The sequence below is a fragment of the Petaurus breviceps genome, unplaced genomic scaffold, assembly GCF_028583685.1.
Source record: "Petaurus breviceps papuanus isolate PSGF00001 unplaced genomic scaffold, PetGlider_PUasm1.0 186, whole genome shotgun sequence".
NCBI classification, from domain to species: Eukaryota; Metazoa; Chordata; class Mammalia; order Diprotodontia; family Petauridae; genus Petaurus; species Petaurus breviceps.
The window spans coordinates 46,511,907-46,532,456 of NW_027185798.1; the positions used below are offsets into that span (position 1 = coordinate 46,511,907).

Below are 20,550 nucleotides of genomic sequence, written 5' to 3' on the forward strand. Positions count from 1 at the left end.
TTTACAGATTAGGAAATGGAGGCACAACAGTCTAATGAGATGCCAAAATGAAATCAAGAAGAGGCTTATACTGAATTAGGGTAAGGATTTTTAATCTCAGCTCTACAGAAGTTTATGGAAACACAGAAATTAAGGGCAAAATAATGATTTCTTTACCTGCAAAAATACACTAGTTACCCCAAGTGATCACTTTTTACAAAGTTATTAGCCAGGAAGTAAACAAAGGCTCAGGCACTCTGGTTAATCTCCCTGTTTAAGGTTTTGAGTGAGAAAACTTTTTGCTTGCTGAAAAGCCTCATACATATCACTAAACTTCCCTGCCTTGAGAATACAGTAAATATAATAAAATATTTCTTTGATTGAATACTTTTGTCTATTTGAAGGAAAAAGATTTTGAACATCAATTCTCACTAGCCATTATTACAGCTACAGTTCTCCAAGACTGGGCAAATGTCTCAAAATAAAATATAATTTATTTTCTTATAGTTTCTCACTATTAAAAATTAATTATAGCAAAACTTATTGAGTGAGGATTCAGATTAGTTAGGTTCTGATTAACTGAAGTTTTATTTTGGTGTTCATACATTTCCATTTATCAGGTATTTGCTTACCTTAAGTATAAAGTAAAAAGGATCTGTGATAGTTACTTCCTATAACATGGTAAAAATAAAATAAAATTCAAATATAAGAGGGTCTGATTTGTAAATAACTGCTTTAAATATATCTGCTGGAGAATGTGTACAAAATGTGTTACTTTTGCATTTAATTTCCATTCTGGTCGCACGACACGTGGGTTCTTCCAGCTACAAAAGTCTATGACTCTCTATATGATTACTTCATGAAGACTCTTTTTCAGGACAAAAGAAAATGTTGTCTTAAGTTTGTCAATGAGCAAAAAGAATGGGGTTAAAAAAAATCTCAGTACTTAAAAATCACACACACACACACACACACACACACACATAATCCCTTTACTTGGTTCATGTACAATAACAAGTGGAACCTATGTCAGGTCAACAAGGAAAAAGACAATTGTCTAAGGACATTAAGTTAAATAAGTTATAAAATGTGAAAAAGTATTACAGCTTGTTAGGCCATAACACACTGGTGACTGCAGTTCAACTAAGGGGTTAAGGATGAAATTAGAATAAGCAGAAGAAAGTTGAAGAAGGAAGCAATGGGGGAAAGGATGCCTTTAAAGCCTCACTTCGGATAACAATTGGGGAGAGAAACTATATTCAGGGGAAAGAGCACTCTGCTGATCTCTACAAATCACCAATGTCCAGCCCAAGCAGCCTACTCTGTGTTCCTTACACACAGCAGACCCTTTCCTATCTCCACCCCTGCGCCCTGGCCATCCCCCATACCCAGGAAGAGCTCTCTCCTACCTTCTGTCTCATGGAATCCTTTCCTCCTTTCAAGCCTCTGCTCTCCTGACTACCCCAGCTTCTGCCTTCCCTAACTTCCCTGTATTGATTCTATCTAACCTCATCCATGTTTATACTGGAGGCAGCATGGCATGAAGAACACCTGGGTTGAGGCCCCACTACTGACACAGACCAAATCACTAACTCCTCACTGCTCCAGGCTGCTGAGGCTAAGGTGCAGGGCAGGTAACAACCTGTATGGTAGAGGAAGGTCCTCACTTCAGAGCTCTAAACACCAGTGAAACCAAAAGTCCACTCCCTATCCCCAGGCATGTGCTATCTTCCCCAATAGAATATAAACTCTTTCAGATGGGCAATTCTCGTTTTTTTGCATTGGGATACAACGTGCCTAGGCACATAACTGCTGATTACAGGATTAAATTTGTACCTGTCCTAGGAACTGACTCTTGATTATCTGCACTGATAGTGCACAGCAGCACAAATCACTCAAAACAGAAAATAATTTTATTTTTAGTTTTTGAACACTAGTCAACACACATATACTCGCCTTCAGCTCCAATCCTTCAGTATTAGCCCTACTCTCAGCATCCTAGCTAGGATCAGAGCTAACTGGAAAATCAGATGCACAATCAATTCTCAGTTCAAGACACACTGGCCAACAGATTTCAGTTTACTGTAGTCCTATCACTGTGGAGATTAATATACACTCCAGAATATCTCCCAAGTTCAGTAACTGAGCGCATCCTTGGTTAACTCAACATCTTCAGAGATCAGTTTACCTCTCTCTAAAATACAGGTTCTTCTTCACCAAGGATAACTGAGATAAACTGAGTTTCAGGAGAAAAGTGATACATAATCTATCCAATAACATAACATAATCTATCCAATAATAGAGACAGCATGGTATACCAGAAAGCTGACCTCAGCCTGCAAGAGTCAGGTTCAAATCCCACCTAACGCATGCTAGCTATGTGACCCTGTTCAAGTCATTTATAAACTCAGAGTTCTAGGCGATTCTCTAATTTGTAGAGAAGCTACTGACTTTTTAAGAATTTTCTAAGCCAGAAAATATTTGCTCCATGCCCCATCCCTAGCCTATTTAACAATGACTTCCTAAATCCCCAAATATAGTCTTTCCTGTCTTCATTCTTGTTAACTTTCTCCAACATTAAAACCTGAAGACTACTCCTTTCCTTCTGTGATATTTCCTACTTCTCCTGGTAGACTGTGGCCCTTCTATCTCTTCTGCCAGCCCCTCAAATGGAGAAGGTCCCCAAGGTGTACGTTCGGCTCTCTGTTTTCCCCTCTCCCCTACACTCAGAGCACCACTATCCATGCAGATGACTCCTCTTTGGAGCCCCTAATCCCACCTTTCCCAATTGGACTTCCACCTCAAACTAAGCAAGTCCTCATTTGTAAAACACCTTCCCTCTGAAATCTAGTTCTCTCCTGCCCCCACCTTTTCTTTTTCTGTTGAAGGCAACTCATCACTGGTCTCCCAATCTTGATTCCCTCTCCCTGTCTACAGCCCTCCTTGATTTCCCCAGTCAGAAATGACCTCTCTCCTGATCTTATGATTGTCCATATAGTAATCACATGGTTCTCAAGGACAGCTCTATTGTTTGTTTGCAGTATTATTTTTAAAAGAAATGACAATGTTGGTTTTTCTCATTTAATGTGCCATCTACCTCCCCAACTGATCTGTAAACTTGAGGGCAAAGTCCTTCTTATCTCCTAGAGCACCAAACTGGACCTCACACAAAACTGATTTTCAATAACCATCTGAATTGGCTTTGAGACTCTTGACATCTGAGGAAAAAAATACGGTCACTTTGAGTTGTATGGCCTAGGAGCTGTTTTATCTCAAGGCCAGATGATTCACACCTTGGTTATCAGGAGTTAGGCCCTACTAAGTCTACTCTAAATCCTAATGTGTTACTTAAAGTAGAAACTACCAAAAAATTTAGGACTAGATTAGTTACTAGACCAATAGAATTATAAACCAAGAGGTGAACACGATGGGTGAAATCAAGGATTTCATCCTCAACACCCATAAAGGCATTGAGGGAAGAGAAGAATAGGGGAATGTTCCTCTAGGCAGACTGACTGATGTGGGTCATCTTTCTCTCCAAGATTATGTGCCATTTTAAGCTAAGAACCTTAAATATACTGCCTATCAAGAATGTCATTTTATTAAATAGATATACAAGACCTACCACTAAGCAAGGGAAAAAAAATCTAGACATTTCACTAAGCAGTCCCTCTTTTTACTTGTTTTTTAAGCAGCTTAGTTCAGTTTAGAGATGTACAAGTCCTTAGAGTGCCCTTTATTTACAGCAGCACTTAAACCTAAATCATAATAAAGATAAATTATCTGGAAAGTTGGCTATTTACTTCAAATGAAGGGTCTTCATTTTATAATCAGAGGTCTGATTCATACTACAACCTTTGAATCAGTTAATGGCAAATCTCTCCAAAAAAGTTGGGATGGAAGGGGGGAGAAGAGCTTCACTATTACAATCTTTAAAAAATTTATCTTCTGTATTCTTCCCATAACAGTTCTTCATACTTCTAATAACCTATGACTTCACTGGCATAGGATTTCTCCCTCCACTAATCCAGATCAAAACTCTTCTCTGACTTAAATCTTCAAGGTCACTGTAAGGCCAATCTGACTGCTCCTATCTAGATAAAATATATGAACCCCTTTTGCATATTTTTTTTCATTTCCCTTTGTAGGACACACCCTGGAAATGCATTTAAAATTCATAAAAGTCTAAAGCATGAATTTCCTCAAGTTACACGTTTACTTACAGATTTGAGTACACGAGAGACCTACGATTTAACTAGCTATTACTAAATAGTAAAATGGCAACTACGGCAAATAAAAATGTTTTTTTAAACTGGGACGAGAAATCACTTTGCAAAACCTTCAATGAAAACCATCTTTTGTGCAAGATTTATTTTGTGTGCATTTTTTAAAGTATTCTTGTTCAAAAATTAAGAGTCTGAATACCCTGAAATCAAAACCAAACTCCTAGGTGACAAAGAAGGTAAGAGCGCTGGGTTTGAGGTCAAAAAAGACCAGAGTTCAAGTTGGCTTTAGACACGAACTAGCTGTGACTGGGGAAAAGTCACATAACCTCCGTTTACCTCCATTACTTTGTGAAATGAGAATAGTACCTACCTCCCAGGGTTGCTGCAAGGATCAAATGAGATAATAATTGTAAAGTGCTTGGCACAGTGACTAGCACATAATAAGTGCTATGTAATGGTTAACTACAGTTATCAGGACAAAATATTATCCAAAGGGGCTACCCAATCCTGTGAAGAAATAAAAGTTAAGCTCTAATTAAACGGCCCTGTACCTGACACCAAGTTCTATGAGGTATTGGGGGTAGGGAAAACTCCAAAATAATCACATCCTCAGTTAAAGAGAAAGAAGTATTAGGATTTGAACAATGAATGCCACATGATAGCTGTGGACAAGGGATATGAGCCTCCTACTTGGGTCTGGGGGAAAGAAAATAAGGACTGAAAGTAACTGGTCTTCTTGAGCTCCCCAAGCAGAAAGTTGCAGATCTAACTCAATTTTATAATTAACTCATGTCCCTTCCTGGAATGAGAAGGAAAACCTATCTGATCTAGTCTATGGATTCTGCACTGTAATGTCACCCCTTCTAAACCAGGGTCCTAAAGTCTATTATTCTTGTATGAGAAAGCTGGTGATACCATTGATATCTAGGTGTAAGATTCAATGCTTATGGATAAGAGCAAAGCTTTTTCTGTAGTAGTAGGTATCTCTTGCGAGAACAGGCCAAGTGAACAATGTTCACATTTCCTATATGAATTCAATGGACAGTAAATTTCCCTACAGAACAAGAAATCCTACTCTCTGCTAATAGTAAGCAGTTCATCCCAAGTTCAAGTTCCTAACCTGTCCCCCAACATCCTGCTCCCAAGATCAGGGGACAGGTACATAATGGCTGATGTATCACAGACTAGGAGGACACTAGGGCTCAGGTAATATTTAAAATGTAGAGAGGACTAAATCACAGGATTTTTAACGCATAAGTCTAGGCTGGATATCTAAGATCCCAATGTCTTCTAAGTGAACATTCTTTAAGAAGCTCCTCTAAGCATTAGTACGGAGTTCTCATCCTACCTCCCTTATGGAAACTGGCAGTATGAGGAGGAAGGTGTTAGTAGCAGAGCATCACAAGCACCTGATTATTCCCAGCTGCAGAAACCCAGCAGGGAATCAAAGCAAAAACCCTCACCCTACATATCACAATGCATTTTGACTTTGGAAAACCCCCCTTACCTGTTTACAAGCTTACACAGCTGTTTGCCAGGGAACACCACCTTGTGCAGAATACAATCGTGGCATCCTTTGTTGGTAATCACCTGTTGCCTAGCAATCAACATCCTGCATGGAGACCGACAGCACTAAGGGCTCTTCCATCCGAGCCTGCATTTCAAGGTTGTCTTCGTCTGCAACTAGTTAACTTTACAATTGGCAAACCACAACAAAAGGTGTCTGAAGCCAGAATGGTGCAGCGAGGGTAGCTTCCTCTTGGGCTCTGGCGTAGTCCCCGTGCCACGATGTCTCCTGCGGCAAACATGGGAGTTGTGCTCCTATAGTGGGAGCAGCCTTCCAAAGCTCAGGAGCCCCCACACAGGACAGCGCAGGAATTAAGGCAAACCCTTTCTTGCCTTAGGAATGCCTTTTTTTCCTCACAATCTGTACTACCAACCGGAGTGACAGGGACTGAGTGTGCGTTCGTACCTATGAAACCATCACGATGCATGCACATCCGAGGCTTGTGGAACCAGAGGTCAAATAAGGCACTGAGACCAATGAATGGTTTTAATTACAAACGCTAGCTCTCAGGAACTCTTCATCCATTCAGAACTAAACCCATGATTGCATAACTGGTGAGAAGCCCCTGGAGACGGAGGAGCTCCTCCAATGTGTCAGCAAAGGCTTTATTAACATCATTAACATTTAAAAGCAAACGGAGCATTTCTCTTTCTTTTGGCAATTTGGTGCGAGCGTTTTAAGTGCAAGACAAAGCAATTTCAAACTTTTTCTTCAAATTAAAAATGAAACTAAGGCCAAACGTGTTGGGTGAACAAAATAAATCAAAACTTAAAATTCAGCAACTCCAGCTCTTCCAACCAGCAAAGCCCCAGACTTCTGCAATGTTCTGAGGCTTAAGGTGCTCTCCCTGCTTCTTGCATCCCAGCAAACAGCACCATTCCCTCCAAAGGATGAGGATTGAGCAGCAAATGACCCCCAGTAACACATTCACTAGAGATCCTTCAGATTTGACACACCAGGCTTGTCAACATGAAATGATGGTTTAACTGCTTCTTGCTCAGGACATAAAAGATCTGAGCAGCAGCAAGTACCCCCTCCGCTGCAAACAAAGGGGTCAAAGGATTGTTGTCAATTCACTTCCAAGCAGAAAAACATTTTCCTCAAAAGAAACAATTTATTTAGAATGAAACAAAATCAGCTCAACTGTGAGCGCACGTTTGAGTGACAGCTACTTTTAAGCTGTGTGAGCCATAAAAAGGGTTTTCCTTTACTTTTCCAGAAATCTTGTGTACACAGCACAAAGCAAAGAGGTCATTTTTTCCACTTAAAACACGGGCATTGGCATCACAATAGCAGATACACAACTTTTTAAGCTGCCATTTTAGTAAAATGCACAAATACTAAACAGATAAGCTTTCTTCCAATCAAGAGGCCCATGTAAATTCCACATAAGCCACAACTTCTCTTCAAAAAGGTCCATTAGAGCTTAGAATTCCAAATCTTCATCCGCTGTCCACCAGCTTTGCTTGCAGAAGGGGAAAAAAAGGTTATTAAGTACAAACGTTTACAACATATTTTTTTCCTACAATACATAGATGAACATAAGCTACAAGGCCTTTCTGGATAGTCCACTTTGATTTCAAAAAGCACCAATAATACCCACTGGCACAAACCTTGAAATGAATTCATTCCATGAAGACACATAACAAGTATAACAGGTTGGGTTTTTGTTTTGGTTTTTTTTTTTTTTTAATAAGCTAAGCTTAGGGTTATAGAACTGAAAATATCCTTTACACTCAATTGAGTGTGTGAGAGAAGGGGAGGGAAACAAAAAATTTCCACAAAAAAATCTAGTGAAAGCTTATAATTGTTTTTTTTTAAATGGGATTCTTCCTGAAGGCAACTTAAAAGTGAAAAAATGAAAACATGAATCACAGTTAAACTTTCACCTCTGTGGTAATTTTGTTTATAATAAGCTTTCCAGCAACGAGGTGCTCCAATGTCATAAAAAAGGGGTCAATGTACACAGCCACTTAAAATCTAATGGGCTATGTTACAACTTAAAAGACAAGATGAACCGTTTCAATATAAAGAATTGCTAAATGACCAGAAAACCCTTTAAGATCCTTGGTTTCAACACTATTCCAAATCTTATTTACAAACTCTCCATCAAGCTTAACAGTTCACTACAGTTACCTATGATAATATTCCTTTTTAAGGATGTCACTATAATCAAGAGGATAGGAGTCAAGTCTATAAAATCTACTAACAGCTGCTTCTCATTTTCACAGTGGACTCTTTTGTAAATATTATCTCAAAACCAGTCATGGAAATGAGAAAGAATAGACCCAGAAAATTTGCTCATTACATACACCAAAAATGTCCTTTCCATGAAAGGTCATCCAGACCCTCTCCTAAGGTGGTCTCTTCATTCTGTTACTGCTGGCAGTTTCTGATGAATGTTTCTTACACTTAGAAAGCAAAGGTAGTTCTTTCAGCTATACCAGGTAGGAAACAAAGGGCTTCAAAGTAAGTTAACTTAAAAGAGGAACTGAATTTTTATAGTAACCCTCAGAGGAACTTCCAGTTTCAGTCAACAAAAGAGATCAGGTAAAGTTATTGACCAGCAGTTGAGACAATTAGGGAACCAACTATACCTTTAAAAGTTTAGAATTTTGATACAAAAGGTTTAATCATCTAGATAGTCTCCTTTTCTTGAGTACCAAGCCATTAAATGCTTCATAAAAATGTTCTTTCAATTTACTTGAACTAATAAATTCTAGAAACATCAACTGCATGCACACAGTCAGCATCAAGAAAATTTGGTTATAGGAAATCCAACAATGGGATTATAAAATTCTGGCTAACAGTGTTTAGCACCACAGAGATGGTTCTAGACTTTCAGAATTTCCCATTTCTGAATGAAGTGAACAGTTACTGAGGTTACACACCTGTACAACAGGATAGACAAGACATAAAACGGCAGCATTGTGATTTGATGGCACTCAGATAACTGCCGTACTAAACATCATCAAATTACTTTACCTTACACACTCAAGAATGATATTAAACCTATTTCACAAATAGAGCAGGAAGCACAAATTACCAGATCTAACAAAAACCATCACTTCAACTAAACATTCAGACAGGAAGTAAAAGCACAGTGCTGCCTATTCCTGTTACCCTTCAAATAGACCTGATTGAAAAAACATCTTGGATCATAGTGAGATCTAGATGCCACGAGCTTACTCTTTGAAAGCGCAAAAACTGCTTTCCCAGTTCATTTTTATCAAAAGGGACTCCAAAAATTGAGTGAGATAATTTCTAATTGATAAAGTATTTCTAGGCATAAACTGTACTTTGACCCCATACATGCAGCAGTTTTTAAAACAGGTGTCTATTGCATATTTGAGTCCTAATCACTGCTTTTCAAAGGCATTAAACACAAAAGGCTAAATGATAATATATTTTTTCTCCCCCAAGGTGTATCAAGGACCTGGAATTCAAAGTTCAGCACTTACTTTCTTTCCACAATAATCATCAAAAGTGTGAAGTTTTTTCCAGTTTCAAAAACAAAACAAATCCAAAAAAACCTTACAAATGTATAAAGAAAATAAAAGGATGATATACTACAGCAGTGATGAGGGTCATGCTGACATGCATTAGACACCTGCCATAATGGAAAACAATGAATACAATCTTTTAAAAATTAAATAATGATGAATTTAACATGAAGTTTCCCTTGGGTTATTATTGGTGCTATTTCAAAGTATCAGCATCCTCACTGATAATAGAAAGAACAGCCAAGTTCTACTAGGCTTCGAACAAGTAAAATACTTTCATGGATAATAGTAACCGTATTCCAGATCTTCCTAAGGTTTCTATTCATAACTTAACATGTACTACAGGCATTAATGGAGGTCATCACCACTTCAATCAGGGGGAAAATGTAAATTACAGTCAAGGATAATCTGACATATCAAAAATAAATAAATACACTGATGAGTTGCTAGATACCCAAGCAGCAAAATATATGCTTACAAAACAGAAATAAAAATAATGTTCAGTTAAAAGAACTCAACAAAAGTGAACTGGGAGAGAAAATGCAAAATCCAATTGAGTAAACTTTTTTTTAAGAGCTATGTTAAATTTACATTTAGGGACCAGCTATATACAATAAGCTGTTGGGGGAGGGGGAGGGAAACAAAAACAAAAATGGGCCTTATAGCTCTGGAATCTATCCAACTTTTTAAACTTTGTCAGATACCAGGTAAGCCCACTGTACATGAATATCACCAACATTTAACATTTACAATGATGTAATAGGTCCCTTCACTATCATTTGGGGATTCACCCCCCCCAAAAAAAACCCACAAAGGGTCCTTCTAAGGCAATTTTTTAAGATCGACAACCAAAACCTCTGCAACTCAGATATAGCTGATTGATGTCCAATGATCCAAGATATACCTTAAAAGCCTGTAGACAACTGTTTCTTTCTATTACTGAAGCCAGAACCTTAAATGGTCACAAAAATTAAAACCCACCTTTAATGACAAACATTTAATTTTGGAGTATGCACTGCTAAGTATGAATTGTACCTCTTACACTTCTTTGAAAAGTCAGTAAAAACAAACACCTATACTGACTAGATTTTTTTCTTTTTAAAGCACCTACTTGTTTCTTGCATACTAGAGTAAGCACAAGACATAAATGGTTTGTAACATAGTCCTCAATATTTACTGAACAGTCACAGCTACAAACCAAAAGTGCATATATGGGATACAGTAGAACTCGTGAATAGATGCTAGAATGAGTGTGTTAAGGCATACTTTCTGGGAATTAATTTTGTATATTAAGTGAAATAAAATACTCAAACACCTGATTAAAAGAATTAAACTGCTGTACAGTATACCACCTGACATTTGCACTCCCTGATCAAATTTTAGTCAAAATAAAACAAAATAATTCTGACATAAGAATTATTTATATATACACCAAACCTAACAATTATTTTTAATCAGATTAATAAGTAAGTACAACAGAGGCCAAGTCATTCTCAGGTGTATATGGTTTCTCCTACCAGTCTTGGTTGTTTTTTTTTAAACTTGTTTTCCAAATTCTGACTTTTCAAACATATAGGTATGTAACTTAGAGGATTTTTTTTAAACTAAAGTTTACAAAAATGAGGATAAACGACAAAAGTTACAAATAAAAGGATGGGAAGTTTTAATTAAACAGGTTTATCTGCCTGCTCCTTTCAGGGCGATCCCCTTCACTTATGTATGCCAACAGCTAAACTTTCCTGACTTCTACTTTAAAGTGGTTTATAGAAATGTAAGGAGGAAATAGCTACAAATAAACACCTAATTAAAAAAAATAATAAAGTTGTGTGTCTGATGCTGTATCCCATAACACATCACACATTAGGAACCATGTCAAGTAGTAAATGCAAGCTACACATGGACTTTTTAGGACGCACCACGGACAATGACCATGACCAGGTAATCTTCTTCAGATTTGGCCAGTGCCTTGGCAGGAGAATCCAGAAACTGCTGGGAGAACTCACAGGGTGGGAAGGCATGGAGAACCCCGGTGTTCTCCTTGTCTTTGTTGCCCCCCACAGGGAGGCTGATGACTCCAGCTGCCTGCTTTTGCTTAAGGTAGGACACCAGGTTCCTAAGCGGCCTCTGAGTCGAGGTTGTGGCCTCAGACACAGTTGAGGAACGGCTGTCCGAGGTGCCAGGCACAGCGAGCAGAATGGCGTAGCCGTTGGGCCCAGCCACCTTGATGCGCCGGGTCACTTCGTCCAATTTGGGCTGGTCCAGACGCAGGCGCTGGGTGATCTTGAGCTGGGCCACCTTGCCCCCGGTGGAGCCCTCCACCAGAAGACTGCTGGCCACATGGAGATCGCCCTGCAGCAGATGCATGTTGGATGGGAAGTTGCTGTTTTTGAGCAGAAGCATGCCCTGCCAAGCCAGGCACAGCTTGGGGGCAGCCGCTGGGGTGGAGGCCGCAGCAGCCTCGGGCTTCTTCGGTGGTGATTTCAGCTTGTTCCCGCTACTGGTGCTCGGTGCCGAAGCCTCTGCTCGCTCTTCCTTCTTCAGGGGGCTCTTGCCCTCTGAGGGTGCAGGAGCCCGGTGCTTTCTTTCCCGCTCCACCGACACTGAGTTTTTGCGGTCTCTCTTGTCGCCCTGACCCCTCTCCAAGCTGCCTCTCCGGTCTGCCCGCACAGGGGACGGCCTTTCAAGCAGGAGCAGGCGGGAAGAACGGTCAGGGTCACTGTTGTAGCGATCTCGGCTGCTGCCCAGGTCCGGGCTGCGGTCTGGTGTGGGGGGGCAGTGTCTTTTCCGGGAGCGCTCACTCTCAGGAGATCTGTCCACATGCCGGCCCCCACTGTCCTCTGGCAGCCTTCTCTTCCGGGGAGGGTCCCGGCTGCTGGGGAGGTCTCTCTCTCCCCGGTCCCTCTCCAAGGACCAGCCATCCCGCCGGCGCTCCAGGCTGTCAAGAGGATCGTAGGCTGGCACAGCAGCCGCGGCAGCCCTGGTGCTGCGCTCCCGAACAGGAGGGGGAGGCGGCACCCAGTCCGTGTCTGGGTAGAGGTCCCTGTCCCTGTCCCGGTACAGCAGGGGGGGAGAGCGGTCCCGGGCCCCCCGCAGGGGGTCGGGAGCTCGGTGCCCAAAGGCATCGGCCACCAGCTCATAGTGGGTCAGAGGAAGCGGCTGCAGGTACTGCTGCTGGTAGCGATGCTCTGTGTCTGCGAAGTCCACACGCAGCCTGCGGTCGGGCCCCCCCAGCGGGAAGCCCCGCATGTGGGTCCAGGCTGCGTGGGCCGCGTCCAGGCTCTCATACTGGATGTAAGCCCAGCTGTCGCCCTTGCGGTAGTCGATGGTGCGGATGGTGCCAAAGCGGTCAAACTCGCGGGCCAGGGCTGCCAGCGGCACCCAGGGACCCAGGCCACCCACCCAGAGGCGTGTGGTGGGAGTGGCCTTGCCGTAGCCAATCTTGATGGGGTTGCGGATGATTACCTTGCCGGACATGGCCAGCTTGGCGCGGTGGGACATGTCCAGGTTCTCGAACTTTAGGAAGCCGTAGGTGCTGGCCTGGCCCCGCGTAGGCCGCTTGATGTCCACCTCAGTGATGACCCCGAAGCGGTCGAAGGCCCTGCGTAGGTCGCTCTCGGTCACCGTAATGTCCAGGTTGCCCAGGAAAAGCGTGCGGTTGGCGCGCTGGCCGTCCTCGGGGGACAGCTCGTCCACTTCGCGGAATGGGGCGGCGCCGGCACCCACGCGGGGCTCCAGGCTGTAGGCCGGGCGAACGCGCTCGTAGAAGGGGTAGTCGCGCTCCCGCTCCAGCTCTCGGGGCAGGGGCGGCGGGGGCGGCGGGGGCAGGCGGCCCAGGGCCAGCTGCTGCAGGCGATAGTCTCGGTAACCCAGCGCCGCGCCACCTGGGGACAGCGCCCGCTGCCCGCCACCCGGGGGGTGCCGGTGCCCGCCCACGGCGGCGCCCACCACGGCCGCCGGCACGTAGGCCTCTTTGTCCAGGGGGGAGCGGCTGCGGCGCCGGTTCACATACACGGCCTCGATCTTGAGGGGCCGGTCATAGAGCACCAGGCGGCCCCTGGCGTGCTTGGCCGCCCGCGCGTCCTCAGGCCGGCGGAAGTTCACGAAGGCCACGCGCTCATCCCCCGAGCCCCCCGGCAGGCGACTAATCTTGACGCTCACGTCGCCGAAGCGCTTGAACTCATGGAACAGCCCGTCCTCCACCGCCTCGTCGCTCAGCTGGGAGCCCAGCTCGCTGATCTTGAGCGTCTTGTACTCGCCGCCACCGCCGCCGTCCGTGGAGCTGGGGGCGGCCGCGCGGGCCTCCCCGCCCCCGCGGGAGCTGCTGCGCGACTCGCCCCCGCCCGACGAGTTCTTGGTGCTCGGGGAGCTGTAGCTGTGCAAGCGGCTGCTGGAGCCGCCGCCCGGCGCGTCGTACTCACGGCTGCCGCCCCGGCTGCTACCCTTGTCCAGGTGCAGGCTCCGGCGGGTGCCGCCGCTCTCCGCCTTACCGCTACTGCTGCCGTTGCTGCCGCCGGAGCCGCCCAGCTTCTTGCTCCGCTCCCCGCGGGTGCTCGACTCCTCTCCGCCGCCGCGGGAGCGCTTGGCCTTCGCGGGAGAGCGCTCTTTCCCCTTCATCGCGGAGGACTGTGTGGGGCCGCCTCGGAACTGGGGAGCTCGCCTGCCCGCGCTGGTTTCACACAGCGGAATCCCACGCCGCCATCTTGGACACCGCCGCGGCAATGGACCCCGCCCCACCGCCCTCATTGGTCAGTGAACGCCTCTCTTCCTCAAAGTCATTGGGGGCTCCCTCTGTCTGTCTCCCCAGCTCCCTGCGCGAAGTGAAGGATCCCGCCCAACCTCTCTTATTGGATTCTTGACATCCTAGCGAGAGGATCCCATTGGTTGTTGCCGTTGTCTGTATTAACGGTTCCTCGCGCCAGTCGGTGGTTCCGCCCCTGCCGCACCGTCGAATCACCTGACCCTAATCCTCGCGAGCTTGATTGGCTAATAGGCCCGTCCTGTAACGGTTCATCTCGCGCGGGCAGAATAGTGAACCCACAGCTTCATATTTTTCATTGGTCTTTAACCCCTCCCCTTGGCTTCTAATTGGAAAGCGGCACCATCAGTTCGGGCACTTTTTCTAGGCGAGGGAATAGTCGAATATCTCGCGAGAAACTATCCCCCCCCCCCCCCGCGCCTCCTTCATTTCGTCCAGTGTCTGAATAGAGAATTTAAATCTGGTTGGGTACCTGCAAAGAATCTGATAGGCTCCGAGTCATGTCAATCAAGTTCTTAACCCTTCAATTTCTCCCCCTTTAAAGGGCTAGTCCCAACGACTGAAGGAGGCGACTGAAGGTGAACACTGGAGTGCGTGGGTGCGTGATGACGCAAGAGGTCCGGGCACTTCCAGCGGGAACTGGCCCCGGCTCCGCCCCCGCCGCGCGTTTTGCGGGTAGGACGTTCGGGTGGTCTCGATTTTTCTGCGGCGGCAGGTTCCCGCATTGCCTCTTCACTCCACCCCCAGGCTGGGCGGGAAGGGTCGCCTTACGTCGCTTCCTGAACCCCGCAATCCCAACGGAAACTGGCCGGCCCAAGCCCGAACCCCACGTCAGGCGCCGCAGGGAGGGGCGGGGTCCACCCCCAGCTCTTTTTGCCCGCAGTCGTGCCTGACACCCACTGTGTGCCAGACCTCAGCTAGTAGTAAGAGAGCCTCGGACGTCGGGACTGTTGTGGCTGGGGGTTGAAGTGACAGTCACACCCAGAATCGTATTCAAATGTGTATCATTAATAACAACTGGCATTTATAAAAAGCTGTCCACATTTTCATCTCGTTTGATCCTCAAAGTAACCACGGCCAGAGGAGGGGTTTGTGTGCCAATTTTCTTTTTTTACAGAGAAGTAAACTGAGGCAAAGGCGTTGGGCGCCTTGCCAGGGCTGCTGAAGTTAATCTGGCAGATTTCCTGGAGAGTCCCTCACCTATTGAAGCACCTGCAGTGTTGGGAGATGAGCCCGGCTCGGGTTCGAATCCCAGCTCAGATTGGTCAGATGGAGCCTGGGGCCCGAACAGCGTCGGTGCGGGCTGTTCTTTAGGCGAGGGCACAGTCCTGCTGCACGTGTGACACGGCCGGCCCGGGGCGGGTGTGGGTCAGAGACACCTCAAACTGGGCCCCCGCGCCCGGGTGCTCTGCGGGCCTGGTGCTGCAGGGGTGCCACGGGCGGGCGCCCCAGGAGGCCGCTCCCGTCCTTGCCCTGGGGGAGGCGCTGGGCAGCCCAGACCTGGACCCGACCAGGAGACCAGTCACTTGGTTATGAAATATGGGTCAGTTATCACAGGACTGGAAGTAGCCATGATTGTCGCCAGCACTGTTATAACAGCGTTTAAGTTGAGGTTGCAAGACACCAGCCCCTGCGGGGCTGCGGAGGCCGGGGTCACAGGGCTGGTCAGGTTGGGACCCCATGCTGGGGTTACTTACATGAGGCCCTGGAGGGAAAACACCCCAGCGATTAGTAAAGGGTGCAGGAGAGGGTTGCTCTAGAGCCAGGGTCGTTAGTCCTTCCTCTACAAGAAGACGGAGTGATGGGTTGGGTTTCAGTGAGGTCGAGGTGCACGGGCACCAGCCTCACTCTCTTCCAGAGGCACTTGCACCCCGCACCAAGACCCAGAATGACAGGCCTGGGCCACAGTGGGTCACCCTGGTATCTCCCGGGTCTCATCAGGCACCAGGCTGCCCGGCACCTGCTCCAGGCCCCTTCCTGGCCTTGGAACAAATTGTTCTCACCCGCCCCTTGGGGGGGGGGGGGGGGGAAGGGGAGCCTTCAGGGGCCTGGGGCAGACATTCCCTGCTTTAGTTTGTCTGAAGGCAGTTTGCCAGGGTGTGGCCTCCGTGCATGCTGGAGCCACAGGTGAGAGCTGAGACCTGAGGGTCAGGCAGTCACCAAGAGTGGTGAGCAGCCGGGAAAGGGCTCAGCAAGTCGCATACCTAAGGCGCTTGTCCTTGAGCATCTCATACACCCCACGTGGATGGAGCAGAGACGCCAGAACTATCCTATCCGATTGTCATATTTTTTTTCTACCTCTGCAAGAAGACAGACTGAAAAAGGTTATAACAAGGAGAATGAATAAGTGAAAAGACATTTATTAAACACTTACATGCCAAACCCTGTGCTAAGCCCTTGGGGATAGAAATACAAAGGCCAAAAGGGTACATTCTAATAGGGGAGATCACAAAAACAGTAAGTCAAGGAGAGACCCTTTGGTCCTGAAAGTAACTGGGATAGAGGAGAGGGGGTGGGAAAGGCAAACGGTTTGGCCAAGCCCAGGCTGTTGGGAGTGGGGAGTCGAGAAGGAAATGGAGAGGATTTCAATACTGGTGGCCCTGGTCATTCACAGAAAGACTCGAAGATATGGTTGATCAATGAAGTACTGTTATAATTTAGAGAATCTTTTATGAAAATTTTAAAACTTTAATTAAATTTAGTTTAATCTTTAATGAAAAACAGAAGCAATGATAAAAAACTGAAGATGGGTAAAAGTACTAGTTTTCAAGAGGAAAAAGGAGTTAGCTTCTTCAACCAGATATTGGTCCCTGAATAGTTTGTTAGATCTTAGAAAAATAGCAATTGCTTGCCCATTTCTGTCAATGGCATCATCATTCAATACTCAGTAACCCTTACCCAAAACCTGACTGTTGTATTTTTATTTTTCCCAGCCTTTCCTTTAACATCCAGGAACTAGCATTTATGTAGCACCTGCTATGTGCCTGGCACTGTGCCAAGCACCTTACAAATATCTCATTTGATCCTCACAATAATCTGGGGAAGTAGATTATTCCCATTTTAAAGTTGAAGAAACTGAGGCAAACAGAGGTAAAGGGACTTAGGGTCACAGACCTAGTGAGTGTCTGAAGCTGGATCTGAATTCAGGTCTTCCAGACTCCAGGACCAATACTCTGTCCCCTGTGCTACCAGCTACCTCCATGAATTGGCCAAGACCTGCCAATTCAACCCCAAAAATATCTCTTAAATTATGGAGTTGTAGATACAGAATTAGCAGGACTTTGGAAGCCATCAACCTCAACTCACAGATAAGGAGACTGAGGCCCAGAAAGGATTCTTCTTCTAGGCTCTCTTTCAAACCATTGCTATCAGAACTTTTAAAAATATATACATTTACAAAATATATAACATGTAAATTTATATTTGTAAAATATAAATATATTTTAAAAATATAATTCTATTAAATATCTATAAATATATTTACAAAATATATAAATGCCAAATATAAGTATATGTTTATAAAATATATTTTTATTTTCAGTTCCAAATTCTCGCCCTTCCTCCATGCCTTCCCTCACCCATTGAGAAGGCAAAAGATACAATGCCTGTCGTACATATGAAGTCATGCAAAATACATTTCCACATTAGCCAGATTGCAAGGAAAAAAAGTGGAAAAAATACACTTTAGTCTACACTAAGAATTTATCAGCCTTCCCTTTGGAGGTGAAGAGCTTTTTTTTTTTCCAATAGAACCTTCCTTATTCATACATCTGTCATTCCTCTACTGAAGCCTTATTATAAATGGCACCACCTCACCTTTCTAGCTTCCTAAGTTTTTCCTGCTGTGCTGTCCTGAAGCCAGAGTTCAACTCCCCTCCATTCTTCCTGCACACTTAGTGCTTTCCTGTCTCTATGCCCTTGTTCACAAAGTCCATTTTATCCAATATGCCCTTCCCACAGGTTCACATCCTGCTTCCTTGATGATGTCTAACCCAATCTTAGCATGTGGTAGTATATATTGTGCTAAGCTTCAGATGAAAAAAGTGTGGGGTCAGATTCCATCTCCAACACCGATTAGACATGTGATGGTAAACAAATTACTTTCCTTCTGAGTCTTAAGTTTTTTCATCTTTAAAATGGGGGTGACTAATACATAAGATTATTTGGGAGGCTTAAATCAAAAGCATTTTTGGAAGCTTTAATGCATTATATATGTAGCAAGGACTTAAGGTCTAACTGCTGGTCTGGGATTTCACACAAACAAGCCCTAATATTATTTATAAATTTCAGCTAATATCTCACCAGTCAAAAATTAAGTCTTCCCTGGGTTTCTCGTGACACTTAGTACTTTTCTTATGCTTTTATTATATTCCTATCATTTTTTACATTCAGTCCCATAGTAGTTATTGCATATTTGTAGATGTGTACCATCCCCCTCCTAGGTCCTGGGCTCTTTAAGGGGAAGGCTCCTGACTGAATTATCTTCAGACCTCTCCTAATGCTTTGCATATGGTGTTGAATGGATAGATAAAACAAACTAAGAAATTTTGCCTAGGTTAACCTAATTCCTTTTTTTTTTATGCCAACAGTTATCAAACTGGACCAAGGTAATGATATAAACCAATTAAATTAACCATAATGTAATAAACCAGTAAGCTCTTTTGAAATGAAATTGTTTTGTTTTTTTTTCTTTGTATACCTAGCACCTTGAACATAATGGACCTGGAATCAATGTACATTAACTTGAATTAAATGAAATTATCTGAATCTTAACCAGTCAAAAGGCCTTGTGATGTTAAAAAAAAAACAACTAATATTCTTCTGGACAAATTGGAGGTATGGGACAGCTGATAGTAAAGTTCCTAGTTGTTGAATAAAAGAGGCAAGACTGTAGTACTATGTTGAAGGGCTCGGTCCTTGACCCTATTTTGTTCACTATTTTATCAGTGACTTGGATGAAGATAATGATTCAATTTAAATCAGTTCAGAAGACACTTTAGGGGCCTACCCTATATGCTATATTACTATATGCATATATTACTATATTACTATATGCATATATTACTATATTACTATATGCATATATTACTATATGCAAAACATAGTTCCAGGAAAAAAATATAACATTTAGATAAGATAGACCCTACATCTATGAAATTTACCATCTACTAGCATACTGATAGCGCACAGGATGTTAAAAGATCTCAGTAGTCTAGAACAGCTAGCTAGCACTTTGAGGTTTCCCAAATCATTTTACACATATCTTCTCAGCTCATCCTCACAATAATCCTGTAAGGCAGCTGCTATGATAACCCCCATTTTACAGATGAAGCAAAAATCAACTGAAACAGACAGAGGTTAAGTGACTTGTCCAGGGTCATCCAGCTAGGAAGTATCTGAGGCAGGGTATGAGATCAGGTCCTCCAGACTACAGGCCCAGCAATCTATCCACTGTACCATGTAGCTGATCTGGAATGGAAAGAAGGATCTACAAATATTACATTTTACATATAGCACATTTCAATTGGTTTTTTAAACATGACTGTGAAAGATAGGATGGAGGAGAAATGGATGGACAACAAAGTGTCGGAAAGAGGACTGGAGATCATAACTTCAGAAGATTGGTGATGAAGCATCCCCTTTTATCCCACATCTTGGCAGAGAGATTGTGGACTAAAAATACAGCAAGGGACGGAGGCTTTCAGACAGGGACAATGTAATATGCTGGTTTGTTTTCTTTGACAGTACTTACTTGTTACAAGGGAACAAGGACGGTGATCAGACCCATCCAATTCAAATCAGCTCAATAAACACTGAACAGCTGTAGGGTTCAAGACACTATACTACATCCTAAGGGTACAAAACCAAGCCATTCCCAGCCTTTAAAGAGCTTACTTTAAAGTGCAAGTAGGGAGGAGAGGATGGGGAGAGGGTTGTAATGGGCAACAGAAAAGGAAATAGAAGGTTATTTCATGAGGGCTGGGGTAATAAGGGCGGGGGGGGGGGGGGGGAGGAGAGGTGTCAGAAAGTCTTGCTTCAGAAACAGGCACCTGATAGGTTGGTTTGTCTGGAATGTTGACTATATGAAGCAAGATAATATGAAATCAGACTATAAAGTTAGGTTAGAGGCAGATTATGGAGTTTTCTTAATGCCAAACTGAGTAGTTTGTGTTTTATCTTACGGGTTAAGAAACCCCAGAAGATTTTTGCTTGGGGAAGTGACTCTTGCCTTGGGAAGAGTATTTCAGCTGTTTCACCAATCAGGAAGCTATTACAATAGTCCAGGCAAGAGGTAATGACATCCCTAGCTAGGGTAGCAATTGTGTGAGTAGAGAGATGTAAATGAATACAAAAGACGTTAAGAAAGCAGAATCAACAAGACTTGGGCCTGGATTTGTTGGAGGGGAAGGGGGGGAGGAGAGAAGAAGGAGGTGCCCGGAAAGATGTATAGCCCTCAGTGGATAGTGGGGAGCATGTTGAGTTTGGATGCCTTCGAGACATCCAGGTGCAGTTGTCCAG

The 20,550-nt window shown here is 44.2% G+C and overlaps 2 protein-coding genes across 2 annotated transcripts in view; one reads left to right on the forward strand and one right to left on the reverse strand.

The window, feature by feature from the left end:
• The window catches only part of SLC16A4 (solute carrier family 16 member 4), a 39,841-nt gene extending 35,589 nt beyond the window's left edge, over window positions 1-4,252 (forward strand). Inside the window, exon 9 of the mRNA XM_069090405.1 lies at window positions 4,128-4,252. Coding sequence (XP_068946506.1) covers window positions 4,128-4,168 — 41 coding nt within the window. The 3' untranslated portion in view covers window positions 4,169-4,252. The remainder of the gene's footprint in view (window positions 1-4,127) is intronic.
• Window positions 4,253-6,863: 2,611 nt separating this feature from the next.
• RBM15 (RNA binding motif protein 15) lies at window positions 6,864-14,018 on the reverse strand. Its single transcript, XM_069090403.1, has one exon. It carries the CDS (start codon window positions 14,016-14,018, stop codon window positions 11,181-11,183), a length of 2,838 nt encoding a protein of 945 aa, XP_068946504.1. The 3' UTR covers window positions 6,864-11,180.
• Between the last annotated feature and the right edge of the window lie 6,532 nt (window positions 14,019-20,550).